The sequence below is a fragment of the Podarcis melisellensis genome, assembly GCF_964234715.1.
Source record: "Podarcis melisellensis genome assembly, chromosome: 3".
Classification (NCBI taxonomy): domain Eukaryota; kingdom Metazoa; phylum Chordata; class Lepidosauria; order Squamata; family Lacertidae; genus Podarcis; species Podarcis melisellensis.
The window spans coordinates 28685735-28709964 of record NC_138530.1 but is presented as its reverse complement, the minus strand read 5'-3'; the positions used below and the strand labels follow the sequence as shown (position 1 = coordinate 28709964).

The 24230-nt window shown below is 45.3% G+C and overlaps 1 protein-coding gene across 1 annotated transcript in view; it reads right to left on the bottom strand.

Annotated features, from left to right (window-relative positions):
* TGFB2 (transforming growth factor beta 2) overlaps positions 1 to 16676 on the bottom strand; it is an 81776-nt gene extending 65100 nt beyond the window's left edge. The window contains exon 1 of the mRNA XM_081904240.1: positions 14920 to 16676. Within this exon, the coding sequence (XP_081760366.1) occupies positions 14920 to 15265 (346 nt within the window). The 5' untranslated portion in view covers positions 15266 to 16676. The remainder of the gene's footprint in view (positions 1 to 14919) is intronic.
* Positions 16677 to 24230: the final 7554 nt, after the last annotated feature.

Genomic DNA, 24230 nt, shown 5'->3' with positions numbered 1-24230 from the left:
GTAACGAATGGATCCTTATGAGAACCTGGCGTTATGAATGAACGCCTGCAGATGTGTCAGGGCAGATGCGGCATTTGTCAGTACAGTGTGAATTTGACAGTGAGGCAAAGAGCCAAACAAACGTGGCCAAGGTCAAATTCACAGCATTTTTCCTCCCCTCACTTTCCTCTTGCATTTGACTTAGAATAATGTTACCGGGGTTACTGAAATTCAATGTGCAAGCCAGTATTTTTTTACTATCAACAATAGGATTTTATTTTCAATCTTTTAACTTTACAATAAACGCCATTCAGACAGCTTATAGAAATTTAAAGAGGGAAGGTACCTCAAAGGACATCTAGCCTCACCCTCCCTGCTCAGTGCAGGAATCTGCAACATTCCTGGCAGATGGCCATCTAGCATTTGCTTAAATACATCCTGGGAAAGAAGTACAGTGGTACCTTGGTTTAAGAACAGCTTAGTTTATGAACAACTTGGATTAAGAATGCTGCAAACCCGGAAGCAGGTATTTTGGTTTGTGAACTTTGCCTTGGAATAAGAACATGTTTCGCTTCCTGTTGAGTGTGTTCCATTTGTAAATTGAGTCCCCTGCTGCTATGGGAAAGCATGCCTTGGTTTAAGAACAGCCTTCCAGAACGGGATAAAGTTTGTAAACCAAGGTACCACTGTACTTGACTTTAATGCAAAATAATATAAAATGCAAATAGAGCTCTAGACTGCTACTCTGGAGTTGACCACAGGAACAAATTGCCAAGGTAGAAAAGAGTCAAGCACACTAAAATTTCCTTTGGAATGACTTCCTCAAGGCCTGACTGACCTTGTACATAAATGATGATGTACTGGAATCTTCCCCTTAAGTCACATTGGCTACACATGATCAGAACCCTGTGCTTTCCTCTACAGCAGGAAACATCCAGATGTGGTTAGACTACAGCTGCTGGTTCAGGCTGATGCGAGGTTGAGTCCCAACAACATCTGGAGAGCCAGAGGTTACCCATGTCTGCTGTATACCATGCTTGAAGTACCTCAAACTATTTGCTCTGCAATTCCCTCTCAGGTTCTTATAGCACACGTGCGAGGAACCTTTAGCCTTCCAGATTTTGCTGAACCATAACCCCTATCATCCCAAGTCACTGGTCATGCTTGCAAGGGCTGCTGGGAATTGTAGTTCAGCAACGCCTGGAGGGCCGAATGTTCCCCGCTCTTGTTGTGGGAGGGTTCAAGTCCTGTAGGGGTATGCATGTCCCTTGCTGTTTGAGCTGCTAGAGGGCTGAAAGCAACGATGGCCCTGCCTTATTATAATGGTTGACCTTGCAATTCTTGCAACCAGGAGCCCAGGATTCAGAAGACTGGGGAAATCTGTGAACGCTTCCCACCAATTGCCTTTCAAGTAGGACAAATGTCCTCTGAAAACTCCAAGGTTTTATCCTCTAATGTAGTGCCATTATGGAGAGGTTACCTGAAACAGCAATTTCTCTTTTTAAAAGACACCAAGCTACTTGAACAATGACAGAATACTGGCCAGTTCTTGGGGAAATAGCTACAGAATTAGGCACAGACCCCATGTTTACATGAATACAGTATTTTAAAAAGATACCAACACTCATCGCACACCAGAGATCGTCATACAAAGATGCTGTGGCCACCATCAAGGATTTAGCTACTGACCCATCTGCCTTGCCTTGCAAAACTCTAAGTCTTCAAGAGGTGGTTCCCTCACTGCAAGAAGTGAAGTTACAGGGAACTAGGAAGAGGGCCTTCTCGGCAGTGGCACCCTCCCTGTGGAACACCCTCCCATCAGATGTCAAGGAAATAAACAACTATCTGACTTTTAGAAGACATCTGAAGGCAGCCTTGCTTAGGGAAATTTTTTATGTTTGATGTTTTATCACATTATTATTACATTGACTTTGCTTCTGCCCTTGCAAATTATACATATATGCATTTACAAGGTGCACCAATCCATCCTTCCACATGTTCTTGTGTGTGCGCAGAGCTTCCCATTTCAAAATGGTGGTCCTATCCCATTTCAAAAGGGAGATCCTATCCACAGGCACAACAATGAGCTCCCTCCGCTGAAAGCGTTGCTCCTTTCCAACAGAGTAACCTTCTGCAAGTATCAGAGCTCTCCTGACTTTTAGCAATTGATGACTCTGCAGATGTGCATTCAATGTTCGTCACTGGCATGAAAAGCCCAGCAGTTCTTAAAATGGCACTCTGGTGCAGAGGTAGATAACGTGGTTTCAGATGTTCTTGGGACTCTCAACTCCCATCATCCCTGACGACTGGCTATGCTGGCTGGGCTGATGGGAGCTGTAGTCCAATCTGAAGGGCACCACTTTAGCTACCCCAGCTCTAGTGAATCACAACAGGGATGGAAGCATTGCTTGAAAAGTTAAGCATCCATCACCCTAGGCTCATTGAGTTCTGCCACTTCTCAATATATGGATAGTGGCATTTGTCCTGAGGCTCCTGGCAGGATTCACTGACAGTTCTTTTTATAGCTGGTAGGGAATCCCAGAAGCAACACAACTGTATTCAAAGCGTATACCTGAACCTTGACTTACCAGGCAAAAGGACACACAGAACACCAAGAGGCAATTTTAACCAGTATCAACTTGCTACGAGCCAATTAAGGAAATGCAGGTGTATCTTTTTGAATTTAGTAAGTGAAGTGCTATTCCAGTTACAGCCTAGGAAAAAGAAATACGCTGCTGGTATGAAAAGTTTAGGAAACCAGCTCAGCTCAGTTCATGTTAGGTGAATGAATCATGGATTCTCACACTCCCTTCCTTCTTGTCCTGCAAAAAGACATCTGACAGAGATGCTGTGGGCTTATATGTTCATTGTAGATTCTGCACTGAGCAGGAAGTTAGGTTGCTTGACTCCCAAGGTCTTTTCCAATGCCCTAATTCTTTTATTCTATGTAACCACAGGCTAACTATACATGGGTGGTCTGTATTATTTTATTAATACTATTGCTACGAGTTTGTCATGGCCTTTGGCTAGAATAATAAATTTATGAACTAGATTATAACCACAGTTTGCCATTACATTAAGCTGAGCAAACTATGGTTTGCTTGTGTACAAGCCAGTACTGGAAATCACACTTCTGATTTACAGATGTACTTTAGTTTGTAATTACTGGACGTAATTAGGATTTGCCATGACAGAGTCAAGGGTGCAATGAGAAATGGAGAAAGCATGTAAGTCCAGGACTTCTTCCTGTAACACTAAACCACGGTTTAGTGTTTGCATCCAAACTGAGCTAAGGTTCCTATCATACACATTCACTAAACGGCACCCTTCCTATATTCTCTTTGTCCACTGCAGACGTTGCATTCTTAGTCATTAAATCAAAATAATGTGGGGAAATTGATTTTGTCAACAAAGAGAAACAACTATTAGAAACTGAACCATGCTGAAAAGCACAGTGATAAAAATCATGCCATTAAGCACTCGACTCGTGGATAGCATCTTTACAAAAAGAAGCAAATTTAAAAAAAAAGCCAGCCCACAGTTACAATCGGGAAGCAAACACACTCTAAACAAACGAGCAAAGAAATGTGTTTAGTCTAAACAATGCTGTTGATGCACTTATTAAATTAAATTAAAGTAATACCTGGGGAACATATCATTCCCATGCTGCAAAATGCCTTTGGGGAGGGCAGTATAAAAGAGAGAGAGAGAGAGAGAGAGAGAGAGAGAGAGAGAGAGAGAGAGAGAGAGAGAGAGAGAGAACAAAGTATAGCATATGGTTTTGCAACAGGAGTGGAAACATTTGTGTATTCTCACTAATGACTTGTTTTGTCAAAGATGAACTGGGAACTTCCACTGAATCTGTAGCAGAGAAAGTCTCCGGGGAGAGACACTATACAGGCCAAGGCAGCAGCGGGCCAACTGGAAGGGGCTCCCTAGCTTTTCCCAACCTGACCCCCTTCAGATGTTTCAGATGGCAACAGCCTTCAGCCCCAGAGGGCACGGTCATTGTAGTCCAAGACATCTGGAGGGCACCAGGTTGGCCAAGTCTGCTCTCAGATCACACTGTCCCTGAAAGCAGAAAAACTAAAAACGGAAGACCTAGTATTTCATTTCCTATGATGTTGATGGTTAGCAGCCCATGCTGTGTGAGTCATTTCGGTAACTGTTCACTCCTCAGAAGGGAGGTGGAGTTCTCCAATAGATTCATTGTGCATATAAAGTTCCTGTCTACACTCTAGAGCAGAGGTGAAAATTAGGATCCAGCCGTGCCTGACATCACAGTGGCACAAAGTGACCTGAAGTATTTTTTTACCACTTTGAGCAGCAGATTCCATTGGGGCTTCCTGTGTAAGAAGTCCTGCTAGAAGTCCTGCTATGGGCAGGGGTTGGCTGCACTGTGAAGCCCCATGATTCTCACCACCAATCAGCTAGAGCGGGCAAGAAAGAGAACTGAGTGCCAGGGTAGCAAATTCAGGTCTTCATGGTTTTCGTGAAATTGAATGGGACAGCTTTAAGTGGGTGACCCCCAGCAAGAATGATGGGTGGGGGAACCCTATTTTCTCTTCCCCCCCCAATGGATATGCCAGGGACAAGGGTAACCCCAACCACAAATGGAGCCCCTCTAGGCACAGACTTCTACTTTCTCCCATATCAGGGAATGGCTGCCAGTCACTCCTGTGATAAAAAGGAAACTGCTGCAAAACTTGCCCCCTGCCCTCTTGCGAGGTGGCCCAGGCTATCGGATGGCCCTCTCTAACTCTTAACCCTTTTGCGGAAACGGCAAGGTTTTTATTCTGTTATTCTGTCCTCATGAGCACTAGAAACTTTACAACACACACATTTGATTGACGGGCATTTTGCCAATATTCTTCTCGGAAATGAGTTAAAACTCAGAGAGTCTTGTGATTCTTTATGAAATGCCAGGTTCTTATGAGCTACAAAGGTTACTTCAGGTCATGCAGATTCCGACACTCCTTGCTCCCACTCCACACAAACAAAAAATCATTCTGAAGTCTCATAAAAGTCAATGGGAAAAGTTTGGCGAATCATGACTAAATCCTAATGATTTCAATGAACAGCTCCAATTCCATACACATCCACCTGGGAGTAAGTCTCAGTGGACTCAACAGACATGTCATCTGTCATGGATGCATTAGCTGAGATTCCTGCATTGCAGAGGGTTGGACTAGATGATCCTTGGGGTACCTTCCAACTCTACAATTCTATGATTCTATGCACATATTGAAGCACACCTAGCTTTAAGCACATATATTTAAGCCAGGCATAGGCAAACTTGGCCCTCCAGATGTTTTGGGACTACAACTCCCATCATCCCTGACCACTGGTCCTGTTAGCTAGGGATCATAGGTGTTGTAGTCCCAAAACATCTGGAGGGCCGAGTTTGCCTGTGCCTGATTTAAGCACACCTAGGCTATGCAGAATAGCTATGGTTATCAGGGTAAGGGAGAAGGTCCATCAAGCCCCAACAGTAAGAAGAGCAGACCCCAAGTCCATTTAGTCTGGCATCCCTTTTCCAACAGTGGCATGTAGGCAATAGCCCTCCAGGTGAAAATGACGACTACTTCACCCAGAGACAGCTCATACATTTGACGGCTGGGATCTTGGAAAACCGCAATAGGGAACCTGTGACCCACCAGATGTTACCATTTCTATTAAGACATTCTTTATTGGAGATCCAATTACTCTTTTCATAATTTAATAAGGAGCAGTGAAGAACCCTGACCCTCTTCTTCTAAAAGCCTCAGCCAGTTTAATGTGAAGGCACTTTCCCTCTCAGCAGATCACTGTCCCTGGTGACTATAGTTTTCACTTTTTACACTAGAGGGTTTTGGTACAAATTGTACTTACAGCCTATAAACCTTTCCCAGATATGACTCATTTTCAAGTGTCTGGATTTAAGTCTCTGTTCCAAAATGAGAGAAGCTCATCTGAAGCCAATTCCCCCAATAGGCTCAGAATTAAAGACATGTTCTACCATTGGCACGTGTGATGGTGTCCCGTGAAAATGTCATAATGCATGTTTTGCGTAGCAGTGCCAACTGCAGACAATGGGGAGAAGATGCACTTCATTTTCCAAGTATCTGTATTTAAGCCTCCACTCCAAAATGAGACAAACTCCACTCCAGGCAACTTCTCAGGAGGATCAGAATCCAGGTCCCAGCATTGGTTAGCTTCCTTGCTTGCAAGCCACCTTAGATATTTTGTTTAAAATGTATAATATAAATGCTAACAATGAATAGTAAACTGCCATGCATGATGATCTCCTATGGGCAGCATTGCCAGCTGCAGAGAATGCTGCAAAAGGACTAATCAAGTATAGTCACCTGATGAAGATGCTTTGAGTGGTGGCTGGTGCCTTTTGGGTAGAAGGCAAGGAGACTTAGAGTAAGTGGACCAGCCTCCACTGGTTGAGGTACCAAATCTAACAATGTTGCATAGTGATAAAATACATAGCACAGGAAACCAACATGGAGTTCTTCAGATGTTATTGGACCCATGTTCCATCAGCCCCAACCAGTATCGGCAATGGTCAGGAATGATGGGTGGATAACTTCTGGAGGGTCTCACACTGGATGCCCCTTATACAGAGACCTGAAAGACCTGAAGGCAGTGCTATGCATAGGAGCATCAAGATGGACTTGCCTTGCTATATGGAATCTTGAATGCAGCCAGCACCACCTGTGTCATATCTTGTGGGACATGGGTGACGCTGTGGTCTAAACCACCGAGCCTCTTGGGCTTGCCAATCTTAAAGTCGGCAGTTCAAATCCATGCAACAGAGTGAGCTCCTGTTGTTTTGTCACAGCTTCTGCCAACCTAGCAGTTCGAAAGCATACCCGCTCAAGTAGATAAATAGGTACCGCTGCAGCAGAAAGGTAAATGGTGTTATCATGTGCTCTGGTTTCCATCACGTGTCCAACTGCACCAGAAGCAGTTTAGTCATGCTGGCCACAGCTGTCTGTGGACAAATGCCAGCTCCCTCGGCCTGAAAGCCGAGATGAGCACCACACCTCATAGTCAATTTCAACTGGACTTAACCGTCCAGGGGTCCTTTACCTTTACCATATCTTGCAACACAAGTGGGATGTATGGCGGCCCCAAGAGCCAGCTACTTCACTATATGTAAAGGATTCACTCATGAGCTTTATCGGCAAATGCATGAAGCTAGTCCCTATTTATCTCAAAATATGATTCAACAACTTGTGGGCTCTGGGCAAAGTTTAGCTCTCTTGAGTGATACCACATCAGAACAAGTGGAGGAGTATAGAGGAGTAGCATCTGAGGCAATGGGGTGACACAGCAGACCACTGTGGGGACCCCCATGCTTCACTCACTTGTCAAGGTGGCCTCTCTGTCTTACAGAGTGTTCAGAGTTTCAGAGAAGATGATCCCACAACTTTCCTAAGCAACATATTAATACAAACGTAGCCAAGTTGGTGATCTTCAGATGTTGGTGGACTACAGCTCCCATCAGTTACAGCCAGCATGGCCACCGGACAAGGATGATAGGGAATGTTGTCCATACACCACCACTTTGGCTACCGTGTATTAATGATTCGAAATCTGTTTTGGCAAGACTTAAGAACTCATTGCACCTTATCCATCTCCTTCAAATGTGCTGATCAAAACTTATGTCCTCAAATTCCAACAGATTCCTGACTAGTCTAGCCTCTGCATCTTAGTTAAATTCTAGAATTCACTCCTGCAAGAGGTAGTGCTGGCCATCAACTTGGATGCGTTTAAAATAAATTCAGAAGGGTTTGTGGAAGATAACGCCTGTCAACGACTACTAGCCATGATGGCTATGTTCTAGCTCCACTGTCAGAGGCAGTATGCCCCTCAAGGCAAGTTTCTGAATCACAATTTGGGAGAACGCTGTCGGGCCTTGCTTGCAGGCTGGTTGGACCTTGTGAGAACAGGATGCTAGGTGGATCACTGGCCTGATCCATCAGGCTCTTATCTTCTTTGCTATGCATCTGTCCACCTATCTGGCACCTGTTACAAGAAGCACTTAATCTTACTTCCACATGAAGAAGAGGAATGTCACTTCACGCCAATACGTCCCCCTCCTCCAAACACCAGAGCAGCAGCACACTTTCTGAAGCTGTGATATCTCCCATTCCCTTCAGCCACTTCTCATTCCCATGACCCAAATTCTCCGCAGCCCAAATCCTTACTGGTAGAATTCAGTTACTTCCCAGTAAGTGTGATTAGGGCTGATATCTTAATTCCCCCATTATCCATTCCACCCTGGTGGGGCTGTGTAACCCTCTGGAAAACAAAAGCCCACAGCTACTTCTGTACTCTACTAGTAACCCAATTCCTCTGAAGACAAGAAACCTACACACATATAAACACTAGTAAATCAATTCCTTGTTGATAAAATAGAAACATGCCATTGTATGTAGCTGGTTTATAATGTTTTCTTTCATTAGGTAAAATACTCAGCAAAGGAAGGGGGGGAGACTACGTGAAGCAAATATTCATGCAACAGAGCTAATGGAAGGATAAATCACACCGGTGGCTCTCATAAAATTGAGGTGTAGACTAGAGATTCAATTTAAGGAGTACGGTTGTGCAGGGGGTGAACTGTTCTGCATTAAATTAGTTAACTTTCATGTGAAACTGCTACGAAAAGTATAAACAGTTGCAGTTTTTCAGGACTCTGTAAATTTATATCCCAACGTCCAAACTTCAAAGGGGTAAGTTATTCTCTAAACTTAAGCCCAGCTCTTACTCAAGCAAAACTCTCATTACAGAAAGCAAAGTTTTTCCTCAGCGAAAGGAGAAAGAAAATACATAATTGGTCCTTTTATAGCTATTAGAAACAAGGTGTACAACTCAGGCTCTGGAAAGGTACATTACTAATTCTCTGGAGGAGGAACTAAATTCCCATGTCATCCTAATTTGCTTTCCAGTGTTTGATACTAACACAGAAACCATGAATGTGGTCCTGGTTAACCTCAGGGCTAAAAGAAGTTATGAAAAAGATGCAGTCCCATAATTTAAAGGTCTCTAATGGATCAGAAGATCTGGAATGTTTTTATGCAGCTACACGGTGGGAATTTTTTTCTTACACTTTTGGAACCAATACACAAAATCTGCCCCAAATGAGGAAAATCTGGTTGTCCTGATGGACTCTTATCCTCAATGCCCTGTGTATGATATGAGATTTGCTTTTATATTCCACTCCTGTAATCCTGTTATCTTTTCAATAAAGTTTATTAAAGGAAGAAGAAGAGGAAGAGGGGAAGGAGAATTGATACTATAACTAATGCCAAAAAAGAGAGAGGATGCAATTCACATCCATTAAAAGCTAGAGAGGCTTTGTTGTTGCTTTCAAATGGGTGACTGATGCTTGGAACCAAAATGCTGCACCAGAGTTTGCTTCATCAGCACTTAAACTACCAAGACCAGCCCTATCACACACAGTTCTGCTTGTGATTCATGCATCAATGTTTGTGGACTGCCTCTCAAATGATGGCCTGCATCTGTCAATAGCCATCAAAGATGCAATACCCCACATTTCGTCCTTCCAATATCATGTTTTATATCCTCTTATATCATTTCAAGGACGCGGGTGGCGCTGTGGGTTAAAGCCTCAGCGCCTAGGGCTTGCCGATCGAAAGGTCGGTGGTTCGAATCCCCGCGGCGGGATGCGCTCCCGTCGTTCGGTCCCAGCGCCTGCCAACCTAGCAGTTCGAAAGCACCCCCAGGTGCAAGTAGATAAATAGGGACCACTTACTGGCGGGAAGGTAAACGGCATTTCCGTGTGCTGCGCTGGCTCACCAGATGCAGCTTTGTCACGCTGGCCACGTGACCTGGAAGTGTCTCCGGACAGCGCTGGCCCCTGGCCTCTTAAGTGAGATGGGCGCACAACCCCAGAGTCTGTCAAGACTGGCCCGTACGGGCAGGGGTACCTTTACCTTTACCTTTTATATCATTTCAAACACAATACTTTCAACAGACTCCATCTGCACACTCAGGGACAAGTAATCAGGCGTGCATTTATTTCTTACTCATTTAAAAGCTGTTTAGGGTCATGCTACAGGACAGCAATGGGGAACCGGGGAACCTCTAGATGTTAGTGGGCTATAATAATTTCCATCATCCCCGACCATTTGCTCTGCTATCTGAGGCTGACGGGAGTTGGAAGTGCAGCTACAGCAGAGGAGCCCCAGGTTGCCCATACTTGCGATACAGGACGGCTTGCTCTCTGAACATCTTACCAAATCACCAGCCATGAAGGCATCTTCTGCTTGCCAGATGCCCATAGCATCTGGTTAGCCACTGTGGCAACAGGATGCTGCACTAAATGGGCCTTTGGCCCGATCCAACAGGTCTCCTCTTATGTTCTTAAAATTATAATTCCACACACAACCAACACAGGTTTTGCAGCCAAAGAGCAACGAGTCCCTCAGAGCTAAGGAGGAACACAGATACAGTGGGACTGCAGGGACACATGTTAAGCCCCTCCCCCAAGGCTTCACAACTGTTGTATCTATGGAGGCTCCAGAGGGATTGAGAAAGCCTGGGAGATCAGGGTTCTCAATCATGTCTCCCGGGGTCCCTTCCAACTTCCAATTCTATGATTCCTAGATAAAGAGAACTGCTATTTATGTTTGTGGTGTTTATCTAGAGCAGGTGTGGCAACCTTTGGCCTTCTAGATGTTTTTGAACTACAAATACCATCTACCTTAGCAAACATGGCCAGTGCTTTTTTTCTTTAAAAATGTTTAGGGGTACTCTCATTTTCCTACTCATGTTGAGGCCAAACTTAGATTCACAAAATGTTTAGGGGTATATGTACCCCTGTGTCCCCTCAGGGGAAAAAAAAACACTGACCATTGGCCAGGGATTATGGGAGTTGGTCAGTAACATCTGGAGGAACAAAGGTTCCCCATCCTTGATCCACAGCTATAGGACCCATGGAAGTCCATTAAGCTTTTTCCGTTGACCTCCATGCAATGTACATTATAGTTGTGAACTTTGTGTAACCTCAATTGCAGCAAATTTGAGACTTGTAAGGGAGACACAGAGCACAGCTAATGAAAGGATGCCCCAAGCCACTCAGGGACATTTCCTTGCCTGTATCTTAGAAATCTAGGCCTGTTAATTCCTGATACACGTTGATTTCCATGCCCGACCCGAGTCACTGTCTCCTTTTGTGCTCCCACAGACCATCATGTAAAAAAAGCCCAGTGCCCTTTGATTCCCTTGGTGCAAACTATCGGCAAAACCTTAACACAACTTCGCTTTGAGCCTTAAACTAACAGCACGTGAAAAGATTAATACGAATAAATTCTGAGCTAATCAGATCCCTTCTTTAAATGTTGACACAGTATTATTTATATCCCATAAATACCTTCTTGACTAAAATTCATCCCAGGAGATTGGCAACATGCCAAGGCTATTCATATTTACTGTATTTATATAGTACAGTTGGCCAAGGATAATATTTAAGACAAAATATGCCCTGGGATATATACAATATCTCTTTGCGTTTTCCTTTTAAATCTCTCCATTGCTAAAAATATTTAGACTGAATGTTACAAATGTCCCACAAAGACCTATCAGGGATCTGCTTAGTGATATATAGCCGACTGTGAGTATAATTAGAGCATATTTGCAATACTTGGGCCATAGTCAGTTACCAAATGCTAACATCTCTGTGGTAAAAAAGGGGGGGTAGTTTTTAAAAAGAACTCTGAATGATGGCTCTTTCCCATGCCTTTCACTCTATGACCTCAGTGTGTTTGCAGAGATCTCCTTTCTCTTCCCGCATCACTGCCTGCTCAACTAATGCAGGAATGGGAGAGTTAAAAAAAAAAGGCGAAAAAAAGACCCACCACCCCGTACATCTGAAGGAAAGTGTACAAAGCAGTCCAAACCTGCATTTTCAATTCACTCATTCAGATTATATATTTCTTCTTGGCTGTATATTTTTTCTTCCTTAGAATGGCTTGTCCAGCCCAGCGTATATAACTAGACAGTGGAAAAACAGTTAACCCACTTACTGTGATCTTCCCAACCAAGCATTTCCACAGTAAGGCTGGCTGAAGCTGGAGAAGGGGCCTCAGCTCTTAAACTCATGATGCTCTCTATTGGCGGGTACCTGCAATATCCGCACTTGTCCTCCAAGAGCTGTTTTGCCTACAGCCCCAGCTTTGGAGGAGATTCTCACAGGGTTTTTAATTATTCCCCGGATCGCAGCTTGTATCGTTTACATTCTCCAGAAGGCAATGTTTAGCCAGGCTAGCGTTGCCTCTTTACGGGGAGGAGAAGTGTGGTTAGAAACATGTCAGAAACAAAACAAAACAAAAATCTCCAGCTAAAAGGTGATAAGCCTAGATCAAGATGCTGCTAGGATTATGGATTGGCTGGTAAACAGTCTCAGAGCACAGACTCCTGTGGAACAAACAAAGAGATCTCCAATGAGCCAGCGGAAGATCAGTGTGGGTGGGTGAAACGTCTATTTAAGAAGGGGGGGAAACCAGCCTTGCCGTTCTCTTCTGTGTCTCAATGTTATTGCTACAAATTACGCTAGAGAGCTTGCGCATACCCACTTGGCTCCAGCACACTTGACAAAGTCTTCCTTCCCTCGGGGCAACAAGGGTGGAGCACATTTATCACAGACATTCTGGATGGTGCCTTAATTGCAATAATAAAGCCCTTTGATTGCCAGCGGTGTCCTCTTCCAGAGATTGTCATTTTTAACAAATAAAAAAGGGGGAGGCAGCAGCACAAGGAGAAAATGGGGGAGGGGGTTCTGAGTTCTCTGGCTGGCATCCTGGGACTCGCGTTAGCAAGCCCCAGCAAGCCTCAAAAAGCTACACCTTGGTTGCCTTCAAAATAAATAGAAGAGGCTACAATTAGAAAGTCTAGGTTAAAGCTGCCAAGGTGGCTGCATTACGCATTTCGGAAAGAGGTATGCGCTTTTCAGAGACAGACCAAGTATATGAGTATCAAATAAAGTTATAGGGGTGGGGGGGAGGGGAGGGGGAAGACTGGAAAACAAATCAGGGAAAAGAAACACTTAGCCTAGGCATGTAGTAAAGCTGCCTTATTTTTTTTCTCATGCGAAGTTTCCTACAATGATCGACATTGGGGTTTGATTTCCTATGTATTCTTCCCTTCCTACCCACCCACCCCAGCTGGCAAAAAAGGTGAACTGACTACAGTGGAATGTGAATGGGTCCATTTTACAGCTGAAGAGACTAAGGCTGCTATCCTTGTTGAACGCAGTGGGACTTACTTCGGAGTAAGCTTGTAAATTACTGCACAGCAAGGCTGGAATCCTATGCACACTTACTTGGGTACAAAACCCACTGGGTTCAATATTCTGAGTAAATGCATAGAATTCCTCAGAACGGCTGCTAGACAAGTCAGCCGGCCAAAGCCAAACCAGCAAGTCCAAGTCGGAGGTGGGATTTGAATTCATGTCTCCCACCTCCAAACACTAAGTCTCTGGACCACAGTGGCTCTGGCCCAATGCACAGAGCCAGCTCTTTCAAGCTCTAATTTATTTTTCAGAAAAGAGTGCACATAATCAGTTCCAGCTGAAGCTTTCACAGACTGTGTCCAGGAAGCTGGACTTTTAAAAAAAAAAAAGAATTAAGGGAGTATCATTTTGTACCTGGAAATAAGGTCATCACAAACGGGAACGACTAAATTGAAAATAGGATCTAAAGAGGCACTTCCTGGAGGATCTGTCCTTTTTTTGCTTGTACCAATTGCAGCAGCCAGCTTCAAAAGAAACTTGGTTTTGGGGTGGATACACTACTGAGCTAGATTGCTCCCCTCTCTCCAAGGTACATTGGAATGGACCACTGCCCATATCAGACACAAACCAGCAGTGGGAAGTGAAGTGATCAGCTTTGGAAGCTACCAACTGAACTGAAGGGGGGCTAGGCAGGTGATAAGAAAAGAGCTGAGAGAATACTTTTGGGGTGGGTGGGGGTGGGCTTTAACAAAGTAAACTAATCCTATTAAGGGGAAAGTTTGTTGACCCAGGTGTTGGCCAAATACTAAGGGGAAACATACACTGATTGCTGGCTGGCTAGAGGCAGGCAAAGACTGGATGGAGAGCATCCAGGGAGAACAGATTGAGAAGCCACTGTTCCCACCCAAAGTGGGGGCGGAGAGGAGGGCTTTGAAAAATAAACAGAGGGAATTTGAGGATGAGAACAGATAAGGAGGCTTATTAATGTATCTGGCATTGGAAGGCACCAGGCACTGCCAAAAATGATGGGAGTGAGGCAGGAGAACTGCCAGATGTCCCCTTCTTTTCGAAGGGTGATTCCCGGGTGCTTAGATTCCAAAATGAGAGGTGCCAGAGACAAAGATTAGGTGGGCGTCGCACAGTATCCCCAGGAAGCCCTGAACTCTGGATCTCAGATTTGCTGTCCAGTAGAGAGGAAAGGAAAAGCACTCTGCACATGCTCTGGAGAATGCCCTTCTAGAGACTATGTGTCATGTGCCAGGACTGAGGTCCCACACAGAAAAACAAGGGGAGGATCCCCACGACCGAGGAGCCTGATCTCAACATAAACCCCAGCAAGGATCCCAGATTTCAGTTCGTTAGACCTCCCTCTGGTGCAAAGGTGCTTCGTTCACCTGCCCTCTCCGTATCTCATCTCCACCCCAGCATCACAGAACCAGACCTGGGAAAATATTTAAAATGCGTAAATATTTAAAATTGGGAGGGGCTTCGGTATTCTTAGAGGCAACCCCAAATTTTATTTCTTTCTTGGGTAGCTGTACCCCTGGGCTGTGTTTAAACAGGCAGGACAGCCTATATTCTTTTCTAGAGATTTTGATCCGGCGGCAGCAGCACTTAGCAAGGCTCGCTCTGACCGCGTGCGCGTTTTTCTGCCCCCAAACAGCCGCAGGCGCGCGGCGCGCATTCGCACTTACTTGCGGACTGGAACGTAGGCTGCATGTCTACTTTGTAAACCTCTTTGGCGTAATACTCCTCGTCGCTCCTCTCCTTCTCGCAAGTAGCTGCCCTGTGGTTCGCCTTCTCCTGCAACAGGTCCCTGGTGCTGTTGTAGATCGAGATGACCTCCGGAGAAACCTCCTCGGGCTCCGGGTACTCTTCCGGAGGGCTGTTGAGTTTCAGTTTGCTCAGGATCTGCCCCCGGATCGCTTCGATCCTCTTGCGCATAAACTGATCCATGTCGAGGGTGCTGCACGTCGACAGGGCGAAGGCCACCGTGGCCAGATCCAAGGTGAGGAAGACGCTCCACAGGTAGCAGTGCATTTTTAGGAAGGTTGAGAGAGAAAGCACCAAAAAGCACGTTTTCTCACTCTTCACCTTCTCCCCTACCCCCCCAAAAAAGTGACCGGTTTCCCCCCTCCCCCCTCTGGTCTTCTTGCTTATGTGGACGCGTGAGAATAAGGCTGAGAATTTATATATATATATTATAGATTTTGGAAAGAGGGGAGGAATGCAACAGATCGCTAGTCCAAACAGTAGCTTGCACCGGATTTCTGGCCTCCAAAATGCTGGGATTTGGGTCGCAAGATTGCGAGCAGCCGTGGCGTTGCAGCAGAAGCAGCAAGTTCAACCCGGCAGTCGCTTCTTATTAAAAACTGCAACAGGTTGATGAGCGGTTTTTCTTTTTTCGAAAATAGCTGCAACAGGTTGCAAAGATTTTCTTTTTAAGCAGGTTGTTACCACCACAGCAAACAGATTGCAAATCAGCAATGGTAGCTGCGCTTCCGCCAGGAAGGAAAAAATAAGAAGAGGGGCGATACTGATTTAAAAAAAAAAAACCAGAAAGAAAAATAATAATAATAATAATCACGTCAATAGTTTCTTAGAGAGCTGAAGGGCTTTGGGCGGGTGGAGAGAAAGAGAGAGGCAACTGGCCACCAATTCAACTGCGGGCTTCCGAGACGCGGATCTCCGGCTTCCCACGAGCTCTCGCGCTCCTCAAGTGAGATGGCACCGGCTGGTAGTCGGAGGGAAGCCCGTCCAGGGGGGATGCCGCCCCCGGTCCTCCTCCTCCTCCTCCTCCTGCCGGAGACAGTCCGCAGCTCCCCCTTTGGCCGAGGGGCCGGCGCCCCAGCGCGCTGGGAGGCGGCAAGCGCCCACGTGTGTGCGTGTTTGTATGGATGCGTGTGCGCGCACGCCGGGGGAGCAGCCGAGCCGTGCCAGGGGCGCGCGGCCGGGAGCCTTAAGGTGGCTGCGCCGGGTTCCCCGCCGTCTCCTGCACCCGCGTGGAGTTGCTCCTCCTTTTCCCCGGGCCCGCGGGCTGCTCCTCTCGCTGCTACTCCTGCTGCTCCCCAAGCAGCCAGCTAGTCTCCCTCTTCTCCTCTGGCTACTTCTGGCTGCCCGACTTTTCCAGGAGCTCCCTCCTCTTCCACAATTAGGAGAGAAGGAGAAAAAGCCAAGACACAGTCAAGCGAGCTGAGCTGCTCCTTCCCCAACCTCTTTCTTTTTTTCTTTCGAGTGGACTGCAAGAGTTGGAGTCTTCCAGGCAGCCTCTCTCCTCCTCCTCTTTTGCTTGGCACCTTCCTCCCCCGAGTAGGTGCTTTCTGGCTGCTGCCTAGGGCTTCTTCCTCCTCCCCGGCTTGAAGCGCAGCCCCAGGTCCGCCCCTCTCGCCGCTCCTGCCCTAGCGAGAGAGAGACCCTTTCGCCGGCCGAGAGCAACATCGCGGGCTTGGGCCGGCAGAGGGAGAATTTATAAGGGCTGCCCGCACCGCGTGTGCGCGCGTGTGCTTGGCCTCCCCGGCGAGGTGACGCGCGGGGGTTGCCGGAGGAGGCGGCAGCGGAAGATTCCTCCGCCGTCGCTTTCTGTCACTGGTCTGGCCGAGGCGCCCCTCGACCCCGGGGCCAGGGAAGGAGACGGGGAGCCCCGTCCGCGGCCAAGGGAAAAGAAGTTTCCTTGGGCCAGGCCAGCTCTCAGCTTCAAGATTTCCTCCTTTATGGAGAGAAAGGGCACACAATTTCACGCGTCTTGAAATAAAGGAATCCGGTGAGATTTAAGGAGCCCCTACTTTTAAAGCCAGCTTCGAAAAGATAAGAGAGACTATGCAAATAGTTGGTTTCCACCAAGGGTGGCAACCTGAATAATATACTGTATTGGGGGGGGTGTTATGCCCCACCCTGCATAATTGGACACGTGCATGCATACTATTTGAATGTCAAAGCCCATAACTATGGAGGAAGGGTAGCCCTAGCAAATATTTTATTGGGGGGCTAAAGGGGCCTCGGCCCCTAGGAGTTGGCTCATATGGTTCCCACATCTTTTTGCCATCTGAAGGAGCCATATATATGAAACATGTCTCTCCCACATCCGTTTCTAGAGCCACCACAGGTGCTACAACCTTCCAACAAACTGACCTCACCTCTCCAGGCTGACGGATGCCAACAAGGAACAATGAGCTGTTTGGGACTTTATTCAGAATTACACACATACAAACAGTGTTTGGCTAGTTATTGTGCAGTCTCCTTGTGCCCCCCATCTTTCCCAACATCAGGGTCTTTTCCAGGGAGTCTTCTCATGAAGTGGCCAAAGTATTGGAGCCTCAGCTTCAGGATCTGTCCTTCCAGTGAGCACTCAGGGCTGATTTCCTTCAGAATGGATAGGTTGATCTTCTTGCAGTCCGTGGGACTCTCAAGAATCTCCTCCAGCACCATAATTCAAAAGCATCAATTCTTCGGCGATCAGCCTTCTTTATGGTCCAGCTCTCACTTCCATACATCCTATTGTGCAGTAGGATCCCAATAAAGGTCTTCCCTCCAGATGTTTTTGCCTGCAGCTTCCATTAGCTCTAGCCAGCACAGCTGTTCTGGCTGGGGATGGTATGGTGGGTTGTTCCAAAACATCTGGAGGGCACCAGGTATGGGAAGGCCGGCAGAGCATGTAAACCTTGTTTTCACTTCTTCATAGTCAAGATTGTGGAACTCATTCCCCCAGGAGGCAGTGATGGCCACCAACTTGAATGGGTTGAAAAGAGGTTTAGACAAATTCATGGAGGAGAGGGCTATCGGTGGCCACTAGCTAGGATGACTACGCCCTACCTAGAGGCAGCAATGCTTCCAAATACCATTTCCTGGAAACCACAGGAGGGGAAAGGGCTCTTGTGCTCATGTTCTGCTCGCTGGTTTCCCATAGTGGAGGACAGTGCACACCTCGTAAATGATCTCTTTCAGCTTCTGCCTTCTGGAAGAAGGTACAGGGTTATAAAAACTAGGACTAGCCGTCTGAGAAACAGTTTCTATCCAAATGCAATTTGGGTTTTAAATGTAGTGTAGAGGGACGCTGGTGGTGCTGTGGGTAAAACCACAGAGCCTAGGACTTGCTGATTGGAAGGTCAGCAGTTCGAATCCCCACGACGGAGTGAGCTCCCATTGCTCGGTCCCGGCTCCTGCCAACCTAGCAGTTCGAAAGCACGTCAAAGTGCAAGTAGATAAATAGGTACCGCTCCGGCGCTAAGGTAAATGACGTTTCCGTGCGCTGCTCTGGTTCACCAGAAGTGGCTTAGTCATGCTGGCCACATGACGACCCAGAAGCTGTACGCTGGCTCCCTCGGCCAATAAAGCAAGATGAGCACCGCAAGCCCAGAGTCGGTCACGACTGGACCTAATGGTCAGGGGTCCCTTTATCTTTACCTAAGGAGTCTCTATGGGAGTATATTGTATTTAAAAATGGGGTATAAGAGTTTTTAGGGGGCTAACCAGATTGGGATAGCTGGGATAGCAGGCTTGTTGGTTTTTGAATGTCTTATGTAGATTTTTCAATTTCGTTGTTCTGTATGGGACAATGACAAGAAAGATTATTGTATCATATCGTATAGGCATCTGGTTGGCCACTGTGAGAACAGGATGCTAGACTAGATGGACCACTGGCCGGAGCAAGCAGGCTATTCTTATGTTCTTATATTGGTTTGGTTTCATTTGTAGAGTGGGGGGGGGGTTGGGGGGAGGGTTGTTACAGCTTGCCCCAAGTATAAATGCAAGAAGGTCCATCAGTTATTGAATTCTTACAAACTTCCTAATGTCACGGGAGATCTCTTCACATGAACAATGTCTGCAAATGGTTGCTACCTGGAATAAATATAGATTTATCGTCCAACAACATCTGAAGGATCACAGCTTCCCCTTACCGGACATATGTCCTGATCATCACTTACAGACCACTTGATGGCACACAAGGAAGAATGTAAATGCAAGATAGGATAGAGAATCACATGGAAACAATCCAGCTTAAACCACCTCGTTGCACTTTATGGTTCAAAGCAGGGAATTCAAGTGCCCCTGTCAAACCGAGGGATAAAAGGAAGAGCAAGCAAATCATCCATGCAGGCTGGCATATTGTGGCTGTAAACCATTCATGAATCCCCCACTCCTGCTACAACTTCAGAGGGTCTGTGCATGAATTAGGCCTGTGAATCAGCGTGGCTGCTGACCTCTTCCTAAACATAGAATCCAGAGCAATTATTTGTTATCTTTGGCAGAATCCTAAATATCTCAGCACTCAGAAATAGCAGCCGAAGTTTAGTCATACGGCCATACTTCTTGCATGACAAGAATCCCACAGTAGCTTGATTTGGTAAGATAACGTCAAGCCATAGGTGAGCTCTTGTAGACTTAAGTGAACCCTAAAAATATAGACCTTTCAGAAAGAGAGGACAGCACAAATTGCATATACATGAACACGCACAGGTATATACTCTACATATTATATCCCAAACATGATGGGGGGCAAGCCTATGTGCCCAATCCTGTACTACGTCTATAACAACAAAGAATCCTGAGGTACATCTCAAGATTAGCAAATTTACAGTTGGGGTGCCAACTTGAATAAAATATTGGGGGGGGTCAAGTAAGCCCTGCCCTGCATAATCGATCACATAACATTGAGCACGGACACCATGTGAATGGCAATGCCCATCAACTTGGGGGGGCAGCCCCCTCAAATATTTTATTGGGGGCCCCAAAAACCTCTCGGCCCTTAGGGGTTGGCTCCTTAGGAGTTGACTGCTAGAATGAGTTTCACTCGCTTCTACTTTTCTATCAGGAAATTATATGCAAAGATCTCATTTCTCTGTAACTAATATAAGTTTGACAAAAGAGGAAAGAACTCTTGACATGAAGGCTGACATGACATTTTTCTGTTTGGATGATGCCTGAATGCAGGCTTTGATGTCCTGAAAGCAAATGCCTCAAAGGACAGCATAAGTATCCTCAAACTAAGCCCACCATTGCATTGCAATATGTTCCCCAATTAAGCAGTTAGCGGCAAAGCATTTGCTTTCCTTTAATTTCACTTTCCTTTCACCTGTTTGTTTTACATTTAGGCCTAAGCAGGCCCCAAAAGAAGTATGGGTCTTGACTTTAATACATTTCTGAACTCTGCATTCTGGAAAGAGATGTACTTTTCTAAAGTCAACTTCCTAACATACATATTCCACCACAGGCATGTGAATACAATGGTGTCCTTTTCCACATACTTTTTATTATTATTATTATTCTCTCGCTCTCTCATGACAAAAATAGAGACACCTGGAAAGTTACTTTATTGAGCATAAGGATCTTCTGTTTCCTGTTAACTTAAAAATTAAGTGATCTTGATTTTTAAAAACAATCTTGTGGTTTCTTTTTACATTGTTAAGTACAAATGCACTATGTAAGATGTAAAGGTAAGACTCCTTCTGCATCTGCTGACGACCAAGTCATTACATAAGAAGGCTGGCTATGTTTCGTACACTAAAGACCATTGTTGGAGGAAAAATATGTTTTGGAATTTAAGAGGTAATTTTCATGCGCTGCACAATGACAACAAGCGTCAGAGAATTGCACAATTTCCCTTCTCTGTGGCAAGGTAGTTACAGTCCTAAGGCAGATTGAAGTCTTATTCAAAAAAACTTTAATTTGTGTTCTTTCTCTCTCACTCTCTCTCCAAGTTGTATGCTGGGACTAAGATGGTTCTTGTAAACAGTTGAAAAGTTGAACAGTTGGCTCTCCCCAACAAATACAATTTTAGAACACAAAACCCTCATTGTAATGACATAAGATGAAATTTGGCAGCAATGTGGAAGCCTTCCCAATCATTGCCTGTGACGCTGTGTTGTCATCCTCATGACCACTCTAACCGCTTAATTCTAAACAATGGATCATCTGCCATCAGCTTCAAGTGAGGGAGGTGGAAGTTTGTCTAGGAAAAGCTTCACACTGGCTTTAGAAAGGCAGGTATGGAAACTGAATAGCGGAAAGCCTCACAAGGAAGAAATCCTCTCTTTGCCAGTCTTAAAAGGCAGAAGATAGTCTTGGCAGGGCCTTTGAGAGATAATCTGCTGCCCAGGGGCAAAGCATAAACTGGGACTCCTCATCCTGCATACAGAAACTGACAAAACGGGGAGTGAAATCTTACTTGAACACTGCTAATGGGGCAACATAGCTGAGGGGACCAGGCTAGCTTGATCCTACAGGGCAGACCATGTGGTATAAGCCAGGCATGGGGTACGTTTGGCCCTTCAGATGCTGCTGAACTAGAACCCCCATAATTCCCAGCCATTGACCATTCTGGGAGTTGTAGTCTGGAGAAGCAAAGCTCCCACACCTGGTACAAACAAAATTGTCCACACCTGCTATAAGCTCTGCTCCACACTGCTGCCTGAGGAGGCTGCCTCACTCTGCCTAATGATAGGGCCCGCTCTAGGCAATTCAAGAGCACAGTGTGGTTCAGGGGACAGCAGAGAAGAGACATGACAGAGGCCAGGCTGATTCAGATATGCTGCCTCAGCAGCTTACAGCAAGCTGGCATAGTGGGCAATGGAACCAGCATTTCTCTCATGACAATAATAGCTTTGCCTTCTCAACAGTACATCTCTCATCTAAAAAGAGGCATATCAAGGACCTCTTTCATATATCCTTTTTTAAAAAAAACAACAACCCAAAAACTAAACCTGTCATATAAATCAGTATTTTCACTTTCATTCAGCTGTTCTGCTTATTCGGTTTAGAATCCTGAGAGATTGTTCTATAGCATTCCCAAATTAATCCACCTTTAAAATAAAGTGGCAAACAGCTGCAAAGGCCACCCAAGCTTATAGTTGGCTCTCAGCTGTCCCTCGTTCAAACCTCACATTTACTCCAGGCTCCATGACTTTGGTGGAGCTACTTTTACGGCCTGCAAACCAGTTTGCATGTGGAGCACAAGAGCCAAGGAACGAAAGTAAGAAAATGCACATTAAGCAGGTGCAGAGTCACCAGATTTTGCTAAACGTGGAAACTGGCTTGAAATCTGGGGTTTTCATAGCCCTAGTGCCAATATTTCAGAATACAGTGGTACCTCGGGTTAAGTACTTAATTCGTTCCGGAGGTCTGTTCTTAACCTGAAGCACCACTTTAGCTAATGGCGCATCCCGCTGCCATTGCGCCACCGGAGCACGATTTCTGTTCTCATCCTGAAGCAAAGTTCTTAACCTGAAACACTATTTCTGGGTTAGCGGAGTTTGTAACCTGAAGCATATGTAACCTGAAGCATATGTAACCTGAGGTACCACTGTATATTGATGCGACTTTAGAAACCACTGACCACCTTCATCTACAACCTACAAGTCACTTCACCCAGTGGCCTAGCATTGCCTTGGGCCTGAAGAAAGTGCCCCTAAACAGCTATAAACAGACTCAAGCAAGCTCCTGATCCATGTATTTCTCAGAAACTCAGGTGCTGCTAGAAGGGCCAAACCTCTTCATTATTTAGAAACCTGGGACCAATGAAGAGCCAAATGAAGCCCAGGAACAATAGTTGTAATAAATATTTGTTTTTAGATGGCAGCCTGGGAGACTTCAGCTGTGAAAAATGAAGGGTGGTTCCTATGAAGCAGTTCATAAAAGGGCTTCAGGCTGCACAATGGACTATCTCTACCTTTCCCACACACTGCTGTATGTATATTCTGGGAGTCCCCCAACCCTTGAGAGCTGATGGCAGGGGTGTAAGGAGAGGGAGGGGATCATTGCTCTAATGAATCTGCTTCATTGGATACTACTCTTTAAGTATTTGGAAATGTAGGGAAGTTGGTAGTTCTCACATGCTATTATCTCCCATCCTCAAAAAACTACCCCATGTCCTACCTTAACCTAGTGGCCTCTTGCCTCCCTTTCCTTTGTGTTCAATTTTAGACTGTAAGCTTCTCAGAACAGGGACCTATCCTTTTCTGGTCCAAAACATGAGAACATTACTGTATCCTTATTTACTAAATGTTTGTGTGGTGAACACTTAGTGCTCTGGGCAGCTCACAGAACACGGCCTATTAAATGCCAATTCAACAGTTACAGCAGGCACAATAAAATAGGGGGGTGGGGAGAATATTATTATGCAACGTATTTAGTTTTCCACAAATAGATCTCCCATTAATGAGAGTTTCCTCAGGAGGTGATAGTGAACAATGTAAGGAAGGCAGGATTTTATTTTTACAGTACAACATATACTTTGCTGTTTTAAAATATTTATTTATTTAATTTATATACCACCCTTTATCCGAAGACCTCATGGCAGTGTACAACATTTAAAATATTTAATTTACAAAGCATCATAATAATACTCAAAATTAAAACAATCACAGAAAAATGGTAACAGCCTTTTTAAAGGCCATAGATTGTTGGGTAAAGAGGAATGTTTTCGCCTGACACCTAAAGACACGTAATGATGAATGCAGACGAGCATTTCTGGGGAGAGCATTCTACAAATGAGGAGGCACCATAGAAAATACCCGTCCTCATGTTGTCATTCTCCAAAACGCTTGGGGACACACAGATAAGAGCCTCGGATGACAAGTGCAGGGTCTGGGCGGTTCATATGGGGAGAGGCAGTCCTTAAGGTATTGTGGTCCTCAGCCCTATTTAGAAGTGTCAAGATGTGGTTGAAATTTATGATGATTAAAAAAATATTTCATCATGTCCATTCTTTGGAGAGCACAACATAAAATAGTGGTGTCACTGTAATATGACTAGGGTAAAATAAAATAAAATAAAATAAAATAAAGTAAGTAAGTAAGTAAGTAAGTAAGTAAGTAAACCAACCAACCAACCAGAGATTTAATTGGGGGAAATGCAAAGCAGATTTGAACTCCCCCCCCCCATTTATAGTGTAGGTGCAACAACGTTCAAGCTTACTAGTTTCAAACATTAGACATTACTGGTAAGAGTTTAAGAAGCTTGTAACTTCCACCTTGACTTCCATCATGGAAGAAAGGCAGCTCTATAGATGTAA